General features: G+C 48.8%; 2 protein-coding genes across 5 annotated transcripts in view; one reads left to right on the top strand and one right to left on the bottom strand.

Annotated features, from left to right (window-relative positions):
- Nucleotides 1-615: 615 nt before the first annotated feature.
- Nucleotides 616-12,123, bottom strand: GSTZ1 (glutathione S-transferase zeta 1). 4 transcript variants are annotated; one of them, XM_068946664.1, is made up of 11 exons: nt 11,814-11,916; nt 11,214-11,415; nt 7,959-8,060; nt 7,365-7,416; nt 6,349-6,416; nt 5,329-5,409; nt 4,713-4,838; nt 3,983-4,058; nt 3,023-3,075; nt 1,648-1,697; nt 616-974 (listed from the first exon to the last, which is right to left on the bottom strand). In XM_068946664.1, exons 3-11 carry the CDS (start codon nt 7,971-7,973, stop codon nt 848-850), a joined length of 648 nt encoding a protein of 215 aa, XP_068802765.1. In that variant the 5' UTR covers nt 7,974-8,060; nt 11,214-11,415; nt 11,814-11,916; the 3' UTR covers nt 616-847. The 4 variants fall into 4 exon arrangements, with proteins under 4 accessions (XP_068802765.1, XP_068802764.1, XP_009673944.1 ...); XM_068946663.1 differs by lacking the exon at nt 11,214-11,415 and having other exon boundaries at nt 11,814-12,123; XM_009675649.2 differs by lacking the exons at nt 7,959-8,060; nt 11,214-11,415 and having other exon boundaries at nt 11,814-11,946.
- A 983-nt stretch (nt 12,124-13,106) lies between these two features.
- POMT2 (protein O-mannosyltransferase 2) overlaps nt 13,107-16,251 on the top strand; it is a 30,132-nt gene continuing 26,987 nt past the window's right edge. The window contains exons 1-4 of the mRNA XM_068946661.1: nt 13,107-13,226; nt 13,988-14,072; nt 14,855-14,959; nt 16,143-16,251. Coding sequence (XP_068802762.1) covers nt 14,013-14,072; nt 14,855-14,959; nt 16,143-16,251 — 274 coding nt within the window. The 5' untranslated portion in view covers nt 13,107-13,226; nt 13,988-14,012. The remainder of the gene's footprint in view (nt 13,227-13,987; nt 14,073-14,854; nt 14,960-16,142) is intronic.

Genomic DNA, 16,251 nt, shown 5'->3' with positions numbered 1-16,251 from the left:
TACCACCATGCTTCTGGCTTGGAGGGAATCTGGGGTTCCCTTGGAAACAGTCTGCAGCTGAGGACTAAGAAAGCACCCAGGGCAGAGTCTGAGGATGGGAAAAGGAACAGAACACCATTGTTTTCATCATAAGGGAGTGAGCTGGTTGTGTTGTCTCGGTGACTGTGGCACAACCACCTTGTTTTGCTCCAGACAGGCCTTTATTCTGCAAGGTTACTGCTGGACAAAGGGAAGAGGTACAAATTGGCTATCCCAGGTAGTAATTCTCTTGTCATTGCAAGGGGTGGCAGAGTGACCTAGTTAACGACTGGGTCTTACAAAAGCAAAGGGACCCAACAATGGCTCTCAGGTTCCCGGAGTCTCTTCTGTCAGGGCCTATCCCTTACTGTTTATATCCATGGCATTGATAATTATGCCATAGCTCTGAGGAAGGTGCAAGGACAAGCAGGCCTACTGAGTTAGCAGCAGCATCCTGTGCAGTTGTTCCCTGATGATCTTTCCATGGCTGGTGGAAAGGAGAACCTTCTGTGAGGAGTCTAGAATTGGCTAGATGCTCCATAGATGTTTTTGGCTACATTCCTCAGCCCAAAACCATACAAAAGGAGCTTCTGAGAGTTATGGATGCTTCTCTTTTAATCTGCTTCATAAAGAGATATAACATAGAAAAACATAATCAGAAGCAGCTGCAGTCTTTCCAGCACAGTGATAGCTCTTGTGAGTCCTTCCTCAATTCCATCTAGATGATAAGAGACATGAGCATTTCCTGCTGACACTCAAATCCTACCCAACCTTTAGCTGTTGTCCTCTTTGCCACTCCAGCCAACTTGATTTAATGGGTAAAAGGGCTTTAAGCTCGCAGTTCTGCAGGGGTATCTGGCTGCCGGGATGGGTGGCTTACTTTGAATGCCTCTAGCTCCAGGAGAGCTTTGTTGATTCTGGTTATTGTGGGATATGGAGCCAGGTCCACCTTGTATCTGCAACAGGAAAAGAATTTGTCAGGTACTCTCAGCTGGACAGCCAGCGCAGCTGTGTGTATTAGGGCAAAGCACTGTGCTGTACCTGCCCAGTTTGGGAGAATCGCACAGGGTGGGGTATATTTGCATGAAGAGAAAGGGTACATTCTTGTAAGTTTAAAAATAAAAGCTAGAGGAAAGCTTAGTTAGCTCTTCTGTCTTCACTAGGCTTTTATGCGGTGTTCAGCATACAGTAAGAACGCTCTATGCTCTTTCTGCTAATGATGACTATCTCCTGGGAATTACGCAGACCCTACTTGCATAGGTTTTTATTCTCTACAAATACAGTCAGATTGCTCTTTCCCCTCTGTGTGCAGTGTAAACATAGGGCAAAGAGGAGAGAGGATGTGGAGCGTGGACAGCTTTAGCTTTTCTAGGGGCACAGATCAGCTTTCACTCCTGTAGCCTCTAGGAAGAGAGCCCAGCTTCTTGTTCCTGAGAGCCTCCAAAAGATGCAGTATTTAGGACATAGAAAAAGCCATGCAGAGAATAATCCATAATGGGAATGAGCATGGAGGAAGGATGCTTTCCCAAGAGGCACAAAGAGCAGCACAGGAAAGGTCAGCTTTGACAGTCCAGCACATAGAGTAGGCTCCAGTGTGCTGAAGTGCACCTCAAGCTTAGCCCTAATTACCTTTCAGCATTGAAAACTTGCGGCACCAAGCACAAGTCAGCCATGGATACCTGCAATGGAGCAGAGAAAAGGGGTCAAAGTAATCCACAGCCTGTCCCATCACCCTTCAGTGTAGTGGCAGGCTTTGACAGCACAACAGCAGTTACTTTATCAGCCAGTAGCATCTGAGAAGGTTTCCTATGCATTTCTGGGGTGAAGAGAAGAGTTCTCATGGCAGTCCCATCCTTTAATCGAGCATTAATAATACCTCAAAGGTGCAAGGACAGGAACCTCATAGAAGTCATTAGTACAAGAAGCCATCAGCCTGTAGGAAGCTTCCTATTTACCAGCTGATCATGACAACCCCAGGGAGACTGCTCCTATGGCAACTGCCACTGAGCAAACAAGTCTTGCTGGTAGGAGGCAGATGGAGGAGGTGGAGGTGGTGGGGGTGGAGGTGGTTGCCAGTGAGTTTGTGTGGGTGGGAAAAGATGAGTAAATTTTTCTTGTTTGCACTGGAGGAGCATCAAACAGCTCCAGCCAAGATGAAGACCTGTTGTGCGAGAGGCCTTTGTATATATGCTCAGGGACATATAATCTGAATAAAAAACAAAGGGTAGTACAAGTAGCTGCCTTTTTGCATGGATGACAGCTGCCCCCTCCCTATTCCCCAGGTCATGAAGTACTGCGTGTCTTTTAGGGCACAGGATATTCTCCAGCGTAAGATCTCATAACTAGTCTTTGCTCATCAAGGGGTCCAGTCCTACAAGGCTCATGCCATATAATCCTCTGCTCCACAGGATATAAGCCTGCCTTTTTTGCCAGGCCTCTTATAGGGAAGATCTGATTGCCTGCCAAACAGGACAGCTAAATGGAGCAGGTCTGAGTGGCCCCTAGCCTGGAAAGGGTTGAAACAGCTTGTGGTGATCTCTTTTTTTGAAATGTGTCCATGTTAAAGTTACAGAAACAGAGCAGAAGAATATGATGCAACCTGGCCAAAGGTCCCACAGCTAAGAATTGACCCCATGTTTCTTGAACCAAGCTTTGGCCCTACTGAGGGGAGACTTTGAACTCCAAATCTGCTGGAGATGAAAGATATTTAATCTGTTGCCACATCCTCTAGTGGCAGCCAGTTCCCAGATCCTAGATACAGCTGCACAATCTGGCCATCAGCAGGCTACAGGCAGGGACAAGTAAACATCCCCATAACTATTTGGCGGTCAGTAATGGCCTAAGTGGGATCCATACAGCTGTTTTCTTTATGGTGAAGGAACAGCATGTAACTCCAGGCATAGGATGGGCTTTGCCTGTGTCTCCACAAGCTAAGTCTTTTCTACTTTATGGAAGATGCAGGGATTTCTGATTCTCCAGTGGTGCATGACACTCGGCTACTTACCTCATCCCCCACACAGTAGCGCCCAGCAGTGTGCTGCAGAATCTGCTCCAGTGCTGCCAAGAGAAGTGGAACACGGGGGTCAGGCATGAGAAACTCATTTCAAAGGTTTAATGAAGCTGCGTGTGGAGGCGGGGGGGGGGGGGAATGCTAAAGATCTTTGAAGCTGGGAATTTGAACAAGAGTGTTTCAACCCTGAGCTGGTAGGCCTGAAGAGGAGCGATCTGAGTCAGAGCTGAGAAAGAACAGAAATCTTGCCACAGAAGAACTGTAGGAGTCTTTAGGACCCCTGAGCCCTTTGGGACCCAGCATGCTTTCAGCTGCTTCCGGCAACGCACCTGACATACTAAGAGTACAATAAGAACATACGTAAGCGTGTGAAGGGGAGAAGTGCAAAGGTTCAGTCAGTTTGTGTCTGTCCAGAAGTGAAGATGGGCCTGCCATTCCAGCACATGGGGGGAAAGGGTTTTCTGAAACAGCGTCCTATTTTTCACAAGGAGCTAAAGAAATATTTTGCTACTTGCTAGATTCTGTGGGATTCTGCCACAAGATGTGTTTTGGCGTGCAGCAAAGGCATATTAATATACGCTGATAGAACTTAAGTACAAAAGGCAGTAGCTTGGACGCAGCAGGGAGGAGAGTGCTGTCAGCCCTCGTGCTTCAAGGTGAAATGACTGCCTTGGTGTTCAGGATAGCTCTGGGCTTTCCCTTTTCCACGCCCAGCAGCAGCACTGCACTGTGGACAAGCTCTTTTTGGAGGCGCTGCAGGGCTACCAGTCCTGAACAAAGTACTCTGGGCAGGAAGAGCCTGTATTTCCCAGTAAGGCAGGACACCAGCATGCCAGTCTAGGAAGGCCTGTTGTTCTGGTTGAGGAGAAAGTAGGACCCCAGTGGTGCAGCATGCTGCCCACAGAGTTTTGAAGAGTCAATCAAAGTGCTGAGCACTTCAGATGTGGGACTCACCTTGGAAGCCAGATGTGATGTAGCGCTGAGCCCATTCCATTTTTTTCTCCCCTATTTGTTGCAGGATACTGAGGTTCTGCGAAGGTGAGCAATCTCCAGGTTAGGCTGGCTGCTGTGAGCTGGAGCTTGCCCATTGCCTTATCCATAGGGGGAGAGGGGAGACTAGGAGGTGCTCAGTCAGCTGGGTCAGCCCTCATCTCACCCTCATTGAAGGAGCCATTTACATGGCTTTATTGCTCTCCTGGGACTGTCAGAGAATCACAGGAGGTTGGGGTTTAAAGGGACCTCTGGAGATCATCTGGTCCAAACCCCCTGCTCAGAGCACGTCCAGTCAGGTTTTGAGTATCTCCGAGGATGGAGACTCCACAGTCTCTCTAGGCAACCTGTTCCTGTCCCTCTGTTACAGCATCTGCCTGGGTATCCCTTTGTCAGAGCCCTATGGGTCACACTGTCGTCTTCTCCCTGAAACATCCTAAACCCTGTAGTGAAACCTTATGGGTTAAGCTGGTTCTGGAAAGAACCCTGGGGTTCTATAGAATTTTCTTTGTAGGAAATATGTATTGTTTCCACTGGCATATTAGACGAAGCATAGATTTCAACTGCTAACACAGTCTAAGGGCTGCTGCTCTAGTAGCTAGCAGCAGTGTAAAGAGATTGATCCTTTCAGAGATACGAACTGCTGGAAACCCATCCTGATTTTCTCATTTGCATGGATGTGACAAGGCAGTACCTGGAGTGGCTGAATGCCGGAGACAATGTGATCTGAGATCATTCTGACTTGGGCTCTCTTCTTTGCATCTTGGGGCAGGAGCCTGGGGTTAGGCCGGGTGTCTTCTAGGTAATGAATTATAGCTAGCTGTAATGAACAAAGACATAACGGGGTGATAGTGGAGAGTGGAAGAAAAATATAGGGCCTAAATATCTAGGAGACAGGAGTTCCTAGTTGGTCCAACAGAAAACAACAGCTTTTGAATAGAGTCTGTTACTAATCCCACCAACAGAATATCCTCTTTGATAGTTGCTTGAGACCTTGTGGTTTAGCCAAGCTGTGATTTAAGACAAACCATGGTACAGCCATCTAAGACAGACTGCAAACTGCTCAATAAAAGGTTGGATTTTGAACCAAGACTGAGTTGAGCCTGATTGCCTGACAGCAGTTTCCCAGCAGGGGCTACGTGCTATTTCTGACCCCAGGTGGGATTGTTTTCTTCATCCCAAATACCATATGTTCTCCAATGCACAGATCTGGAGCTCTGGGGGAGGAGATAGACTGAGCAAAGTCCACCCTTCCAGTGTGGGCAGCAGGCTGGAAAAAACGGTTAAGAAGGCTGTGTCTGGTAACTCACCGACTGAGAAAGGGTGATGCCATCAATTTTCAAGGCTGGGACTTGCTGCATTGGGTTCAATGCCTTGAATTCAGCAGAAAACTGGGGAAATAAACCTGAGATTACTCTACTGCAACCAGAAATTCTTCTTCTTCCTTGTTTTAACTAGAACCCAGTTATGAACTTGTTTTTTTACCCAGCTTTTCCCTCTACCTCCAATACTATTTTCAGTAAGTTATGCTGAATTATTAGCTCCTACTGGGGCTCAGGGATCTCTCCATCCAAGGACAGACTGCCTTACCTCTTGATAAACCGTTAATACAAAGTTAAAGACGGGTGGTACCGTGGCAGTGTCACTATTACTGCTCTAGTTCCCCAGTACTGTCTTAACCCATCATGGCACACCAAGTTGGGTGGTACTACTTAGCCCATGACTCTCAGCTATGGCCCCCATGAAAAAGTTCTCAGGAGAGATCTTTTTTGCCAGCCCACCACTTCCTTTGGCAGCCCCGCTCCAGCTCCAGCTCCAGGCTTTATTTCTCTCCTAATCCTAACCCTCACCCTAAGTGTGAGCTGAGTCTTACTCTATGATGCCCACCCATGGCCCCCATGAAAAGGTTCTTAGGAGACACCCCTTTGCAGTCCCTGCTATGTCATTTAGCTTCTTTCTGACCCCCTGCTCCCCCCACACTTTATGGTGCTAATTGAGTGAGGCCCAGTTTGTCTCTAAAATACACTGCAGTGTCTCTGAACTCTGCATGCTGGATGTGCTCAGTTACATCATGATAAGCAGGGGCAAAAGATCATCAACCTTATGAAATTCATGGGTATTTAAGATAAGAGAAAACCTTTAGTCTCCTACAGTCATCTTCCTCTATCTTGCAGGCCATGGAAGACTGGTTGAAAGCAACAATTAATTACAGAGAAGCAGCGAGGAATACAGTGACTTTCCTTTGAACTTTCTAGTGCTGATCTTGATTCTCCTAATGATCCCAAGTTCATGTCCCCCAGAAAGACCAATGGTAGTGTATGTACCCTTACCTGCTGCCCCCCGTCCTTAAGGAGGTTCACTGGCACCTGGTCATAGGCAATCCTTTTCAGAGCCAGTGCTGGGGAGAACACAATGTGCAGCTTCAGACAGGCACGCTGAGACCAAGAGGTTCAATTTTTTAGGAAACGGGCTCAGGGAAATGTTACCATCTCCATTTGAAAAAGAGTGGCTTTAAAATCAAAAAAGACCCTGTCCCTCCAGAGAGGGGGTCTGTGACCTCTCAGAGGACAGTGCTCTGGCAAATCAAGGACCAAGGCACCAAGGATCAGCCCTAGCAAAAACTGTGTTGTTCAAAACAAGCTGTGCCACCCTCTGCAGCGCAGCCCCTCCTGACGGGCTCTGTGCTCACCTGCAAAACTTTCCTTGAGATTGTCTCAGCTCCTGCAGTGACCATGTCCAGCCCTGCTTAACTCTTAAGACCAGGGGACACCATGGTTTGAGGCAGTATCTGTACAAGAACATTGTAGGGCCCCTCTAAAGTCTGGAAGAAACAGCCATCTGCATTGTGTTAGCTTTTCAAAGGGAGCAATTCTAACTATTTGCAGAGACAATGTGCAAAAAATACCAAGGGGAAGGAAAATATTCCAAAGCCTTTCATGTGAGGCTTGTCCACAGGAGAGGATTCAGCTTCTGCTGCTGCTGTCTGTTGTTGGATAACTGGAGAGAAGTTTGCACCAACCATGTAGCCACCTTCCCCCCAGCAGGATCCCATTTGCCACTGCCACGTGAATTTCAAACAGCTACAGGAAATATCCTCAGATTCCCTGCCAAGCTCTTCTCTCTCTTCCTCTCCCTTCCCTCAGCTCCAAGTGAGCTGTGTGGTATTTATTCTCTTCCTTCCCCCTCCAGAGGGGCTGCAGGAAAAGCTGGGGCACTGTTCGAGGTTCATGTTTGCTGATTTCTCTTTCAATAAGTGACTGATTAATTGGGTTAGTGAAGGGGAGGGTAAGCTCTTGCTCTTCAATAAGAGCAAGACAGCAAAACAGGCATCAAAGTTAGATCTTACCGATTCTCACTCTCCAAGAGCAGGAACTTCGAAAATAGCTATAAAGTATCGGCTGAGAAGAGAAAGACAGAACAGGTGGGTTTTTATCGTGGGAACATCAGAGTATTTTAAGGAGATCACGGCATGAGCAGAAGGCATTTCAGGAACTATATGACACAGGAGACCAAGGTTTTGGGGGAGAGCTCCCCTTTTTAAAGTGACTGTTCCCAGTTTGAGCTTACAGGTAATATCACTTTTTTCATGCTGGCCCTCTGAATATTTGGTTGCATCTGATGCTTTCAGCAGTATGCAGGCTGTCTTAAAATAACCCCCTACAGAGCTTCCCTCTTTGTCACTATCACACGTCACCATCTTCTACCCTGTCATAGATTTTGAAGCAAATTCCCCACTGACTGCGCCAAGCAGCTGCACTGAGCATTTCAGGGGCGTGAAATGGCTTTTCTAACCCAGCAAGGCCAGAGCAGTCCTCTTTCCAAATGAGAAGAGCCACTGCTCTTCCAGGTAAGCGCCAAGAATGCAGGGAATTCATCTCCACCTGAACTCCCAACACCAAGGCAGCTCCCTCAGCTGCTTTCATCCCATCCACAGTCTCACCTTTTCAGATGCCATGGTCAATGTGTGCAATCCACTACCGAGGACAAGAATAACCGCTTCCTTTTCCTTTTAACTCAGAAGGGGTGGGGGAAGGCTTTTCTCCTAAAACCAATGAGAAATGGACCATGCCCCCAAATCTATGTCCAGGACACAGAACAAGAGGAGACAGACACATGCAATTGAGTGGCTGCAGTCAGCTGCATCCACATCCCTTGCAGCCCCAACTCTGGTATCAGAACGATTACCCGCTTTGAGAGTGGAATTATATTTAGGAATCATTTATTTCTCTAGCTTTTTGTCTAGAATGAATAAAATATCTAGAGAGCCAGCAGCTGCCAAGGCAACCCGTGTCCCGGGGGCAACAGAGCCCCAGGGAACAATACTCGGAAAGCAAAGCCATGTGGAGAATTTCCATTTCACTAGGGAAAGACTGCCAGCTCCCTGAACTGAGGCTGCCTTTGCAGGGAGGGCCCTCCGGGGCCTGTAGCCCTCCTCCCATCAGGGCCAGCAGGTGAGAGGGCTTCCTACTGTACATGCCTGGGAAAGGCTGTTACTCTGCCTCCAGCCTAGCTTTGAGCAAAATACAGGGCTCACTGTTTTTTGTGTTAGTCTCTTCCTTCCACATGGGAAACGCAGTACTCGTGCCTGCTTCTAAACAAACCAATAATCATGTCTCTCCTTCCTTCCATGGATCCCAAAGCGCACAGGGAGCACTCTGTGTGTCCACCCTCCCAAAACACAGAGAAATTATACCAGAGACTGACAGCGGGGCAGAGAAAGGCAGGGATTTGCTCAGCGCCACACAAGCTGTCAACAGAAAACCAGACATACCCTAAGGACTTCTGTGCTCTAGTCCTCTTCCTAAACACAGATGTCTCTCTTACAGTTTAGATTAATTCCAATAACTTGAAATGAGGTATGCGTTTGATTAAAGTACTCTAGTCAAAGTTTACTGGACAAATGGTTTATAAGTGAGAGGGGAAGTGATGGCAGTACTGGCAGCTCTTTTGAAGACAAAGTATTTACTGATTTTCTTAAATCCTCTGCTTCTGGAATCAGGGCATTAGAAATCTCAGCTATACTTTTTAAAAATAAATGGCTAGCCTGCTAGCAGGGAAGAAAACAGAAAATATGACTTCTGAAACATCAAACACCAAAATAGAAACATACAGCATTTATACATATTATTTTTAACTGTCTTTCCTGGAGAACTTGCTGATGATTTTTGTCTCTGAAATTCATTTCCTTCTCCACATCTGTTTTGGACTCTGGACTCTCAGCTGGCAGAGACATTCCTCCTGATCCTCCCTACAGCTTTTTGTTGTTTTTGCAGCCTGCACTATCATCGGTAACTAAACGGTCTTAAGCTAATTGTTTCGCTCCATAATTTCAAGGCCCCTGGAGATTTTATTAAAAAGAAGGCGGAAAACAACCCTTCCCTCTGATGCGTCTCCAGAGCCTAGGACCTGGAGTGATCTCTTAAATTCATGCTGTTTTGCTTCCAGCACCAGGGGAAGCTTACTGGTGAAACAATCAGCGAAGTAAAGACGTAGAGACAGCAGGAGTGTTTTGCTCGTCAGTGCCTTCTTTGCCCAGGTCTCAGAATGACACTATACCTCATCTTCTCAGAGGAAGAGCTGAGCACAGGCCAGGGGTAGGGGAGAACGCCTCCATTTACAACCTTGTGCAGTACAATCACTGTAAGCTACGAGACAGATCAGTTGGAGCTGGGACATTAGCAGGAAGACAACGTTTGCTTGATGTCTACTGAGATTTCTGTTTTGCTTCTGTTTTCATTTCCAGCATCAGTGCTGCAGCAGAGGCATGAAGGTGAGGAGAGTTTGGCCTGAAATACCAATCCTGATTAAAAAAACAGGAGAACTTCTTACCTCCAATGATCCAGCCCTCTTTCCTATGAAAATTTTGCCAAACGAGCCTCCTATCACACAAATGAATGTGACTAACCCAGGAAGAGCTAAGAGCTCATCAGCTTCTGGGGTGGCAAGAGAGATAACCCATTTGCTTTGAGGCCTGGGGTAACCGATCACTGCAGCAAACACTAGCAGTAGCCAGTGCTGCTTTCTTGAGGGGAGAAAATGATGCCAAGCTGGTCCGCAGTGAGAGAAGAGACCTAAAGGAGAGCTGCTAGGGCAGTGTGACTAGAGTGCCTTGGCTTTATAACTTTTCACATTCCTAAATGCCTAAAGGTATTTTGTTAAGTCTGGGCCCAAGCCACTCAGCTGCAAGCACAGGGCACAGGACCGTGATCAGGGTCCTTCTAGAGAGTCACTACGTAGCGTCCCAAGCCTCTTGCCAAGAGCCTCTGCCTCTCATCTCTGGGATCCCCCCAGTAGTCAGGAATGATAGGGAAGTAGGCACAGAGAGCAGAGGAACAAGGCTCATCTTGACTTTTGCATTCAAGCCCATCTTTGTCACTGATGCACAGTGCAGTGACCCTGACCACGCTTCATAGGGAGCCTATAAGCCTCAATTCCTTGAAGTTTGAAGAAATTCATCTGAAAGAGACAATCAGCATCAAGGACAACAGAGTCTTCCTGAGGATGCTTCCTCCTGGAAATACATTTTACTGTTCAGGAAGCGGGCAGACGCTCCAAACGTAGAGTAGTGAGCCCCGAGGTTTCCACGCCTGTCCACTTCAATATGTTTTGCTCTAGATATCACCTCTTTCTAGGCTGTGGTCAAGACATACTAGAAAAGACAAGGTCTTTTCACCTATTTGCTGAAGAAGCATGTCCTTGAAGAAGAAAAGATGCACAAAGAGGCTCAGGACGTAGAAGGTAAACACCAGGATGCCGAGTCCCCATCACTCCAATGAGCCTGTACATTTTGACTGACACAGGGCAGCAGACCATGCAGAAAATGGCTACAGAATCACAGAATCGTTTAGGTTGGAAGGGGCCTCTGGAGACCATCTAGTCCAACCTCCCTGCTCAAGCAGGGTCACCTAGAGCATATTGCCCAGGAAAAATGGGAAGTGGTTCTCTCTACGTGAGAACATGAGAGAGAGCACTGTTCCTTGGAGCCTTGCCTAGGAGAAAACACACCCATATACCATAGAGGCAGTGTTTGAAAGGCACCACTTGTATCCTGCTGGACTAAATGTAACAGTATAAATGGAAGGAATAGGCCTGCTCCTAAGCGCTCAGTCTCAATGCGGCGGGCACCGGTGTTAACAGCTCACGCAGTGAATTACATTAAGTAACATTAGTTTTGAAAGGCATTAGTTTTATTTACCTTGCTGTACATGCTGTTTAACATGGAATTAAATTCCTTGCTCTCCCTTGAGATAAAGATACCTGACCACGGTCTGACAGTGGAAATCCTTGCAAGCGATTGTCTGCATTGTGGAGCTGTCCTTTTATTAAACAGCATTTCTTTCTTTCCCGAACATTTTGAGGCATCTGAAAATAATTTAGGTCCTGATTCCAATAATCTGCTGAGATGGACAAAAAGGCTAAAATGAGTGAGTTTCTGTGTGAGTAAAAGAGCCCATGCTGGCTCACAAAGGTTACAGAAACCAGAGAAAAAATGTCAAGCCCTGTGGTAGGGCTAAATTTATCCACAAACATGCCCACAGTTTTAATCAGAAAGAAACGGTGTGCACAAAAATAATTGTCTGCTCTTTCTCCTTTTATCAGCTGGCCTAATATAGAACAGTACTTCTCCCTACAAATGTGGCTCCACCATTATTCTTAAAACTTTACTACTGCAGTTTCACTTCAGCCACTCCTGAATCAACCCAAGTATCTCCAAGCAGAACACTTTTGCAGTAAGACTATGAAAACGACAAGCTGCAGAGTGCTCTGGGCCTGCACGCCTGCAAGCCGTAAATACCTTTGCGGCAGGGGAACTCATCGCACCCGTCCTGGGTGGCAGCTGCCCGGCAGCAGGCCCTGCTCGGCTCGTCCTCCTTGGCTTAATCTCTGCAGGCTTGACTAGAGCCGTCAGGCGCTCTCGGGGCACGAACCCTCTGCAGAGAGTTATGGGAACGGTAGTCTTGGCTGCTTTCTCAAGCCTTACTAGCTTCGGAGCCAGGTTTGTGCAGGTGCGAGAGAGCAAGAGTCCTCCTTTGACTGGTGTGTTTTCTTATTATATTTAGAATTTGAATTTAACAATTTTGCCCTGAAACATCTGCTTCCACCCAGAAAACGCAGCAGTCATGTCATGGACCAGAAAGTGAAGCTGGTTTAAAAGATAACCAGTCTGCCCGTGCCACCCCCCGAGGCAAAACACAAAAGGGATGGCTATATGCACAACCAAACACATTTCTGCCACAAGCAGGTACAGCCTGCAGCGTCACCCCCCGGAGCATGGCTACGAGAACGGCCTGTTTAGGCATTTTTGCCACAGAGCCCCGGGGTGCTACAGCGGAGCTGTAGGAAAGCTTGGTCCCCGCTGTTGCTCTTTGCTTCTCAGAGGCGCCCACGACACGTTCGCAGCGTGAGGAGGCAGCTCCTTGCCTTCCCCCTGCAGCACGCGCGGTTGCGAAGCCCCGTGGGCCGCAGGGGCTGGGCAGCGTGCAGCAGCCCGCGGGGCAGACACGCCACGCGCCGTGCCGCCCCAGACGGGACGGGACGGGACGGGACGGGACCCAACACGGGTGCACGCAGGCAGGCGTGGGCCGAGGGCGGCCAGGCTGCGGGCAGCCGGCGCTGCCTGGGGAGCCCCAGCCAGCGGCGGGCCAGGGCTGCGGGTTGCGCGCCCCAGCTGCCAGGGCACTCTTCCAGCGGGAGCCCAAGGCAGGCGGAGAGCAGCGGAGGTGCGAGGCCGGGGAGGAACCCGGCTCGCAGGCGGCGGGGCGGCCGCCGGGGGGGCAGGCCGGGCCCCTCCGCGGAGAACTACATCTCCCAGAGTGCCTTGCGAGTTCCCCCCCGCGCCCGCCGTGCCGCGCGCCAGCCCCTGGACTCCGTTTCCCACGATGCACCGCGAGGCGGACTCCGTTTCCCGTGGTGCCGTGCGCCGGGGAGCGCGGCCGCCGCCGCCGCCGCCTCCTCCTCCTACCGGGCCGCGGATGCCGCTGGCGGCGGGGGGCTGCCAGGCCGAGCCGGGCCCGCCCGGCGGGCCGCTCCGGCAGCGGGGGTCCCGCCGCCTGCCGGGTGGACGGTCCCGGCCCTGCCCTCCCGCCGCCGCCGCTCCGACCCGCCCTGCAGCGGCGGCCCCGGCGCGGGCCGGCGCCGCGCTGGGCCTCGTCACCCTCCTCAGCTTCGCCTCCCGCTTCTACCGCCTGCCGGAGCCGCCGCACGTCTGGTACGGGGCCTCGGCGCCATGGCAACGGGGCGGGGCCGGCGCGGCGGGGGCGAGCCTGGCGCGGGCGGGGCCGGCGCGGCGATTGGCCGTGGCCGCGCGGGCGCGGCGCGAGGGGCGGGGGTTGACCTGCCCGCCCGGGGCGCTGCTCCGCGCCCCGGGCGCCTCTTCGTCACTCGCGGGGGACCTTACTCACTGCCAGTCGGTACCCGACAGAGAAAACATGTTTCCATCCCTATGCCAAGTCAGTAAGAAAAGAATAAATAAAAACTTCCCACCCTTGCTCTCTCCCCTGTCCCTGTTCTCAAACATCCCGACCGCCCCAGGTTTGCACGGCTAGAAGAAGATTTATTTTTGTTTCCAGCCGGTGGTGCAGTGGTGGTGAGAGGGCGACCAGATGGCGCCCTGGCCTTGCGGAGCCGTTTCCCAGCTCTGTCTGCTGCTCTGGAGGTTGTTAGAGTGGTGTGGGGAGGGGACAGCCTCTTGGGTGGACAGCTTTTGGGATGTGCGAATTGCAGGTTGACTTTTTAATGTCTCTGAGCTCTATCTGGAATCAGAAAGGTAGGCTGGAAGTTTTGGAGCGCTTAAAAGAGACCCTGCCTAAAATGGCTACAGTATTCTCCATCTCTGTTTGCCTAATGAATTTAATGCATTGCCTAATGAATTTAATGCCTCTCTATGATGAAAAACATTAAGAAAATGGCCTCCCTGGATTTTGACTTTCTTCAGCACTGGAGTAGGTTATTTTGTTATTTTTTTTCCAGTTGGGATGAAACTCATTTTGGGAAGATGGGAAGTTACTACATTAATCGCACCTTCTTCTTTGATGTCCACCCTCCTTTGGGGAAGGTAACCTGCTCTTTTGTTGTAGTTTTAGAAGCCACGGGAATAGGCCAAGAAAACTCTTCCCCTTCCATCTGGTTGAAGGATGTAGTAAACACTAAAACCTTATCTGACTGTGACTGGCATCCTGGTGTTTACCTTCTACGTCCTGAGCCTCTATGTGCATCTTTTCTTCTTCAAGGACATGCTTTGAATAAGGGGAAACAAAACAGTATTGTGCATTGGGTTGGAGGAGATGTTTAATGGAAGGCTACAGGTCTAAAGAGCCAAACAATTCCTGATAACCTGTGTGCAAATAAGATCCCTAGCACAAAGGACTTTGAATGACTTGACTTCCTGCTCTATGTTTGAAAGCTTTTTCTAGCAATAAAAGAAGTTTATGAGGTATTGATCAGGATGCTTTTCTTCTGCCTTGGGAAGGTTGTCTTCCTTTCGGGCCGAGACTTCTTAAACTCTCGGAACAGGGAGCTATGAGAAGAATCTGCAGAGGCAGAATTCTCTCCACCAAATCCTGCACCCAGTTCTCTTGAGCCTGCAGTGGTTTTTATAATCAGCAGCTGCAGTCTCTTTGGTCCCCTCTGGCTTTGCCCTTACACAAAGAACAATATGTATATATATGAATTTTGTACGTAAACTCTTTACTCTTGTTTGGATGATGTCTCTGAATTAGTATATAGTTATCCTCTGGTTCAAACTTGGCTGCTATGAACATCTTTCCTGCTGTCGAGTTGGGTTCTTCTTCTGCCAATGTGATTTCCCTGACCAGTTTTCCCACCTTACCTCTTCAGATGCTGATTGGACTTGCTGGCTACCTTAGTGGATATGATGGTACATTTCCTTTCCAAAAGCCAGGGGACAGATATGAACAGCACAACTATGTGGGAATGAGAGGGGTAAGGCTCTACGGACTGGTTCCTAGCTTGTTAGCTCTCCTTGGCTTTACAATATAGACTGCTGTGTCATAAGTCCAGCTCTACGGGATTAGATCAAAGGTCTATTTAGCTTTGTGTTGTGTTTTTAAGTTCTGTAGAAACGTATTAGTGAGTAAGTCTTAATATCTGGCTGTCAGAAGCCAGGTGAGAATATAAGATGATAATAGAGGCCAGTTCTCACTACTCATTAGCAGGGCTGGAGTTCTCAGTGGGCCATATATCTTGCCTGTCCTGCAGAAGGTACTCTTCTGAGCTTGGGCTCCTGCTCACCCCAGTGTACCTGGCTGCCATACTGGAGTCCCTGATGGCTGAGAGCCAAGGACCTCAAGAAAGGCCGTACCATCCACAGCCACCTACAGTTTGCTGCTCCCAGTGACACTAAGGCTGAAAGAGCTGATGGGGAAAAATTGCCATTGTCCAGAGTGATATCCCACCTGGAACCCAGGTGGTGCTGATATCAGGCTTATGGCTCTTGGTCTTCCTAAATAGCAGATAAAGCAAGTCACATGAAGAAACAGTGGCCAGTTGCTAGTGCCTGGAATAAAGGGTTAAAAACTGGGGAGGCATATTTTCTTAGTTTACTTTCCAATCTCCACCAATTTATGGTTCTAGATTTCCCTGAGCCAAAGGCAGGAGAAATGCTAGAACCAGTCCTTGAAGATGGAGAATTTACTGCTGTGCTACTTTCTTTTGGACTGATTTCCATTCTTCCCTCTCTAACTGCCCTCACTCTCATTTGCCTGTTGGGAGTGATATTGGTCTACTGAAGATGTGTGAGGCAAATGTACTTTTTTTTTTTCTCAAATTCCATAGTCTAATATCTAGTTAAGATAAGCTGAGTATGATGGATGTGTATTGCATCTCTTCCACAGATCTTTTTCTAAATATCTCATGCAGTCCAGAAAGAGACTAACCTACTAACTGTTGTTACTGAAATCTCTTGAGAACAGAGTAAGCAGCTGACATTCTCTAACAGTATCTTTACTCATTTGACTTTTGTCTAATGTTTGTAGTGAGCCAGTTTAGTCACCTGCAAAGCCACCTGTTGTTTGTAGTTGTATCAGATGGAGGAAGGGGAGGGATATGCATGCACGTTCACCTTGGGGAGGGGTGTAACGTCTCCCATGATCTTCTTTTCCTGCAGTTCTGTGCGTTCCTTGGCTCTTGCCTGGTTCCCTTTGCCTACCTCACAGTACTAGAACTGTCCAAGTCACTACCTGCAGCCTTACTCACAGCTTTCATCCTTGTTTTTG

Source organism: Struthio camelus, chromosome 5 (assembly GCF_040807025.1).
Source record: "Struthio camelus isolate bStrCam1 chromosome 5, bStrCam1.hap1, whole genome shotgun sequence".
In the NCBI taxonomy this organism is placed as follows: Eukaryota; Metazoa; Chordata; class Aves; order Struthioniformes; family Struthionidae; genus Struthio; species Struthio camelus.
Note: the sequence above shows the minus strand (reverse complement) of the source record. Positions and strands in the feature narration are given on the sequence as shown.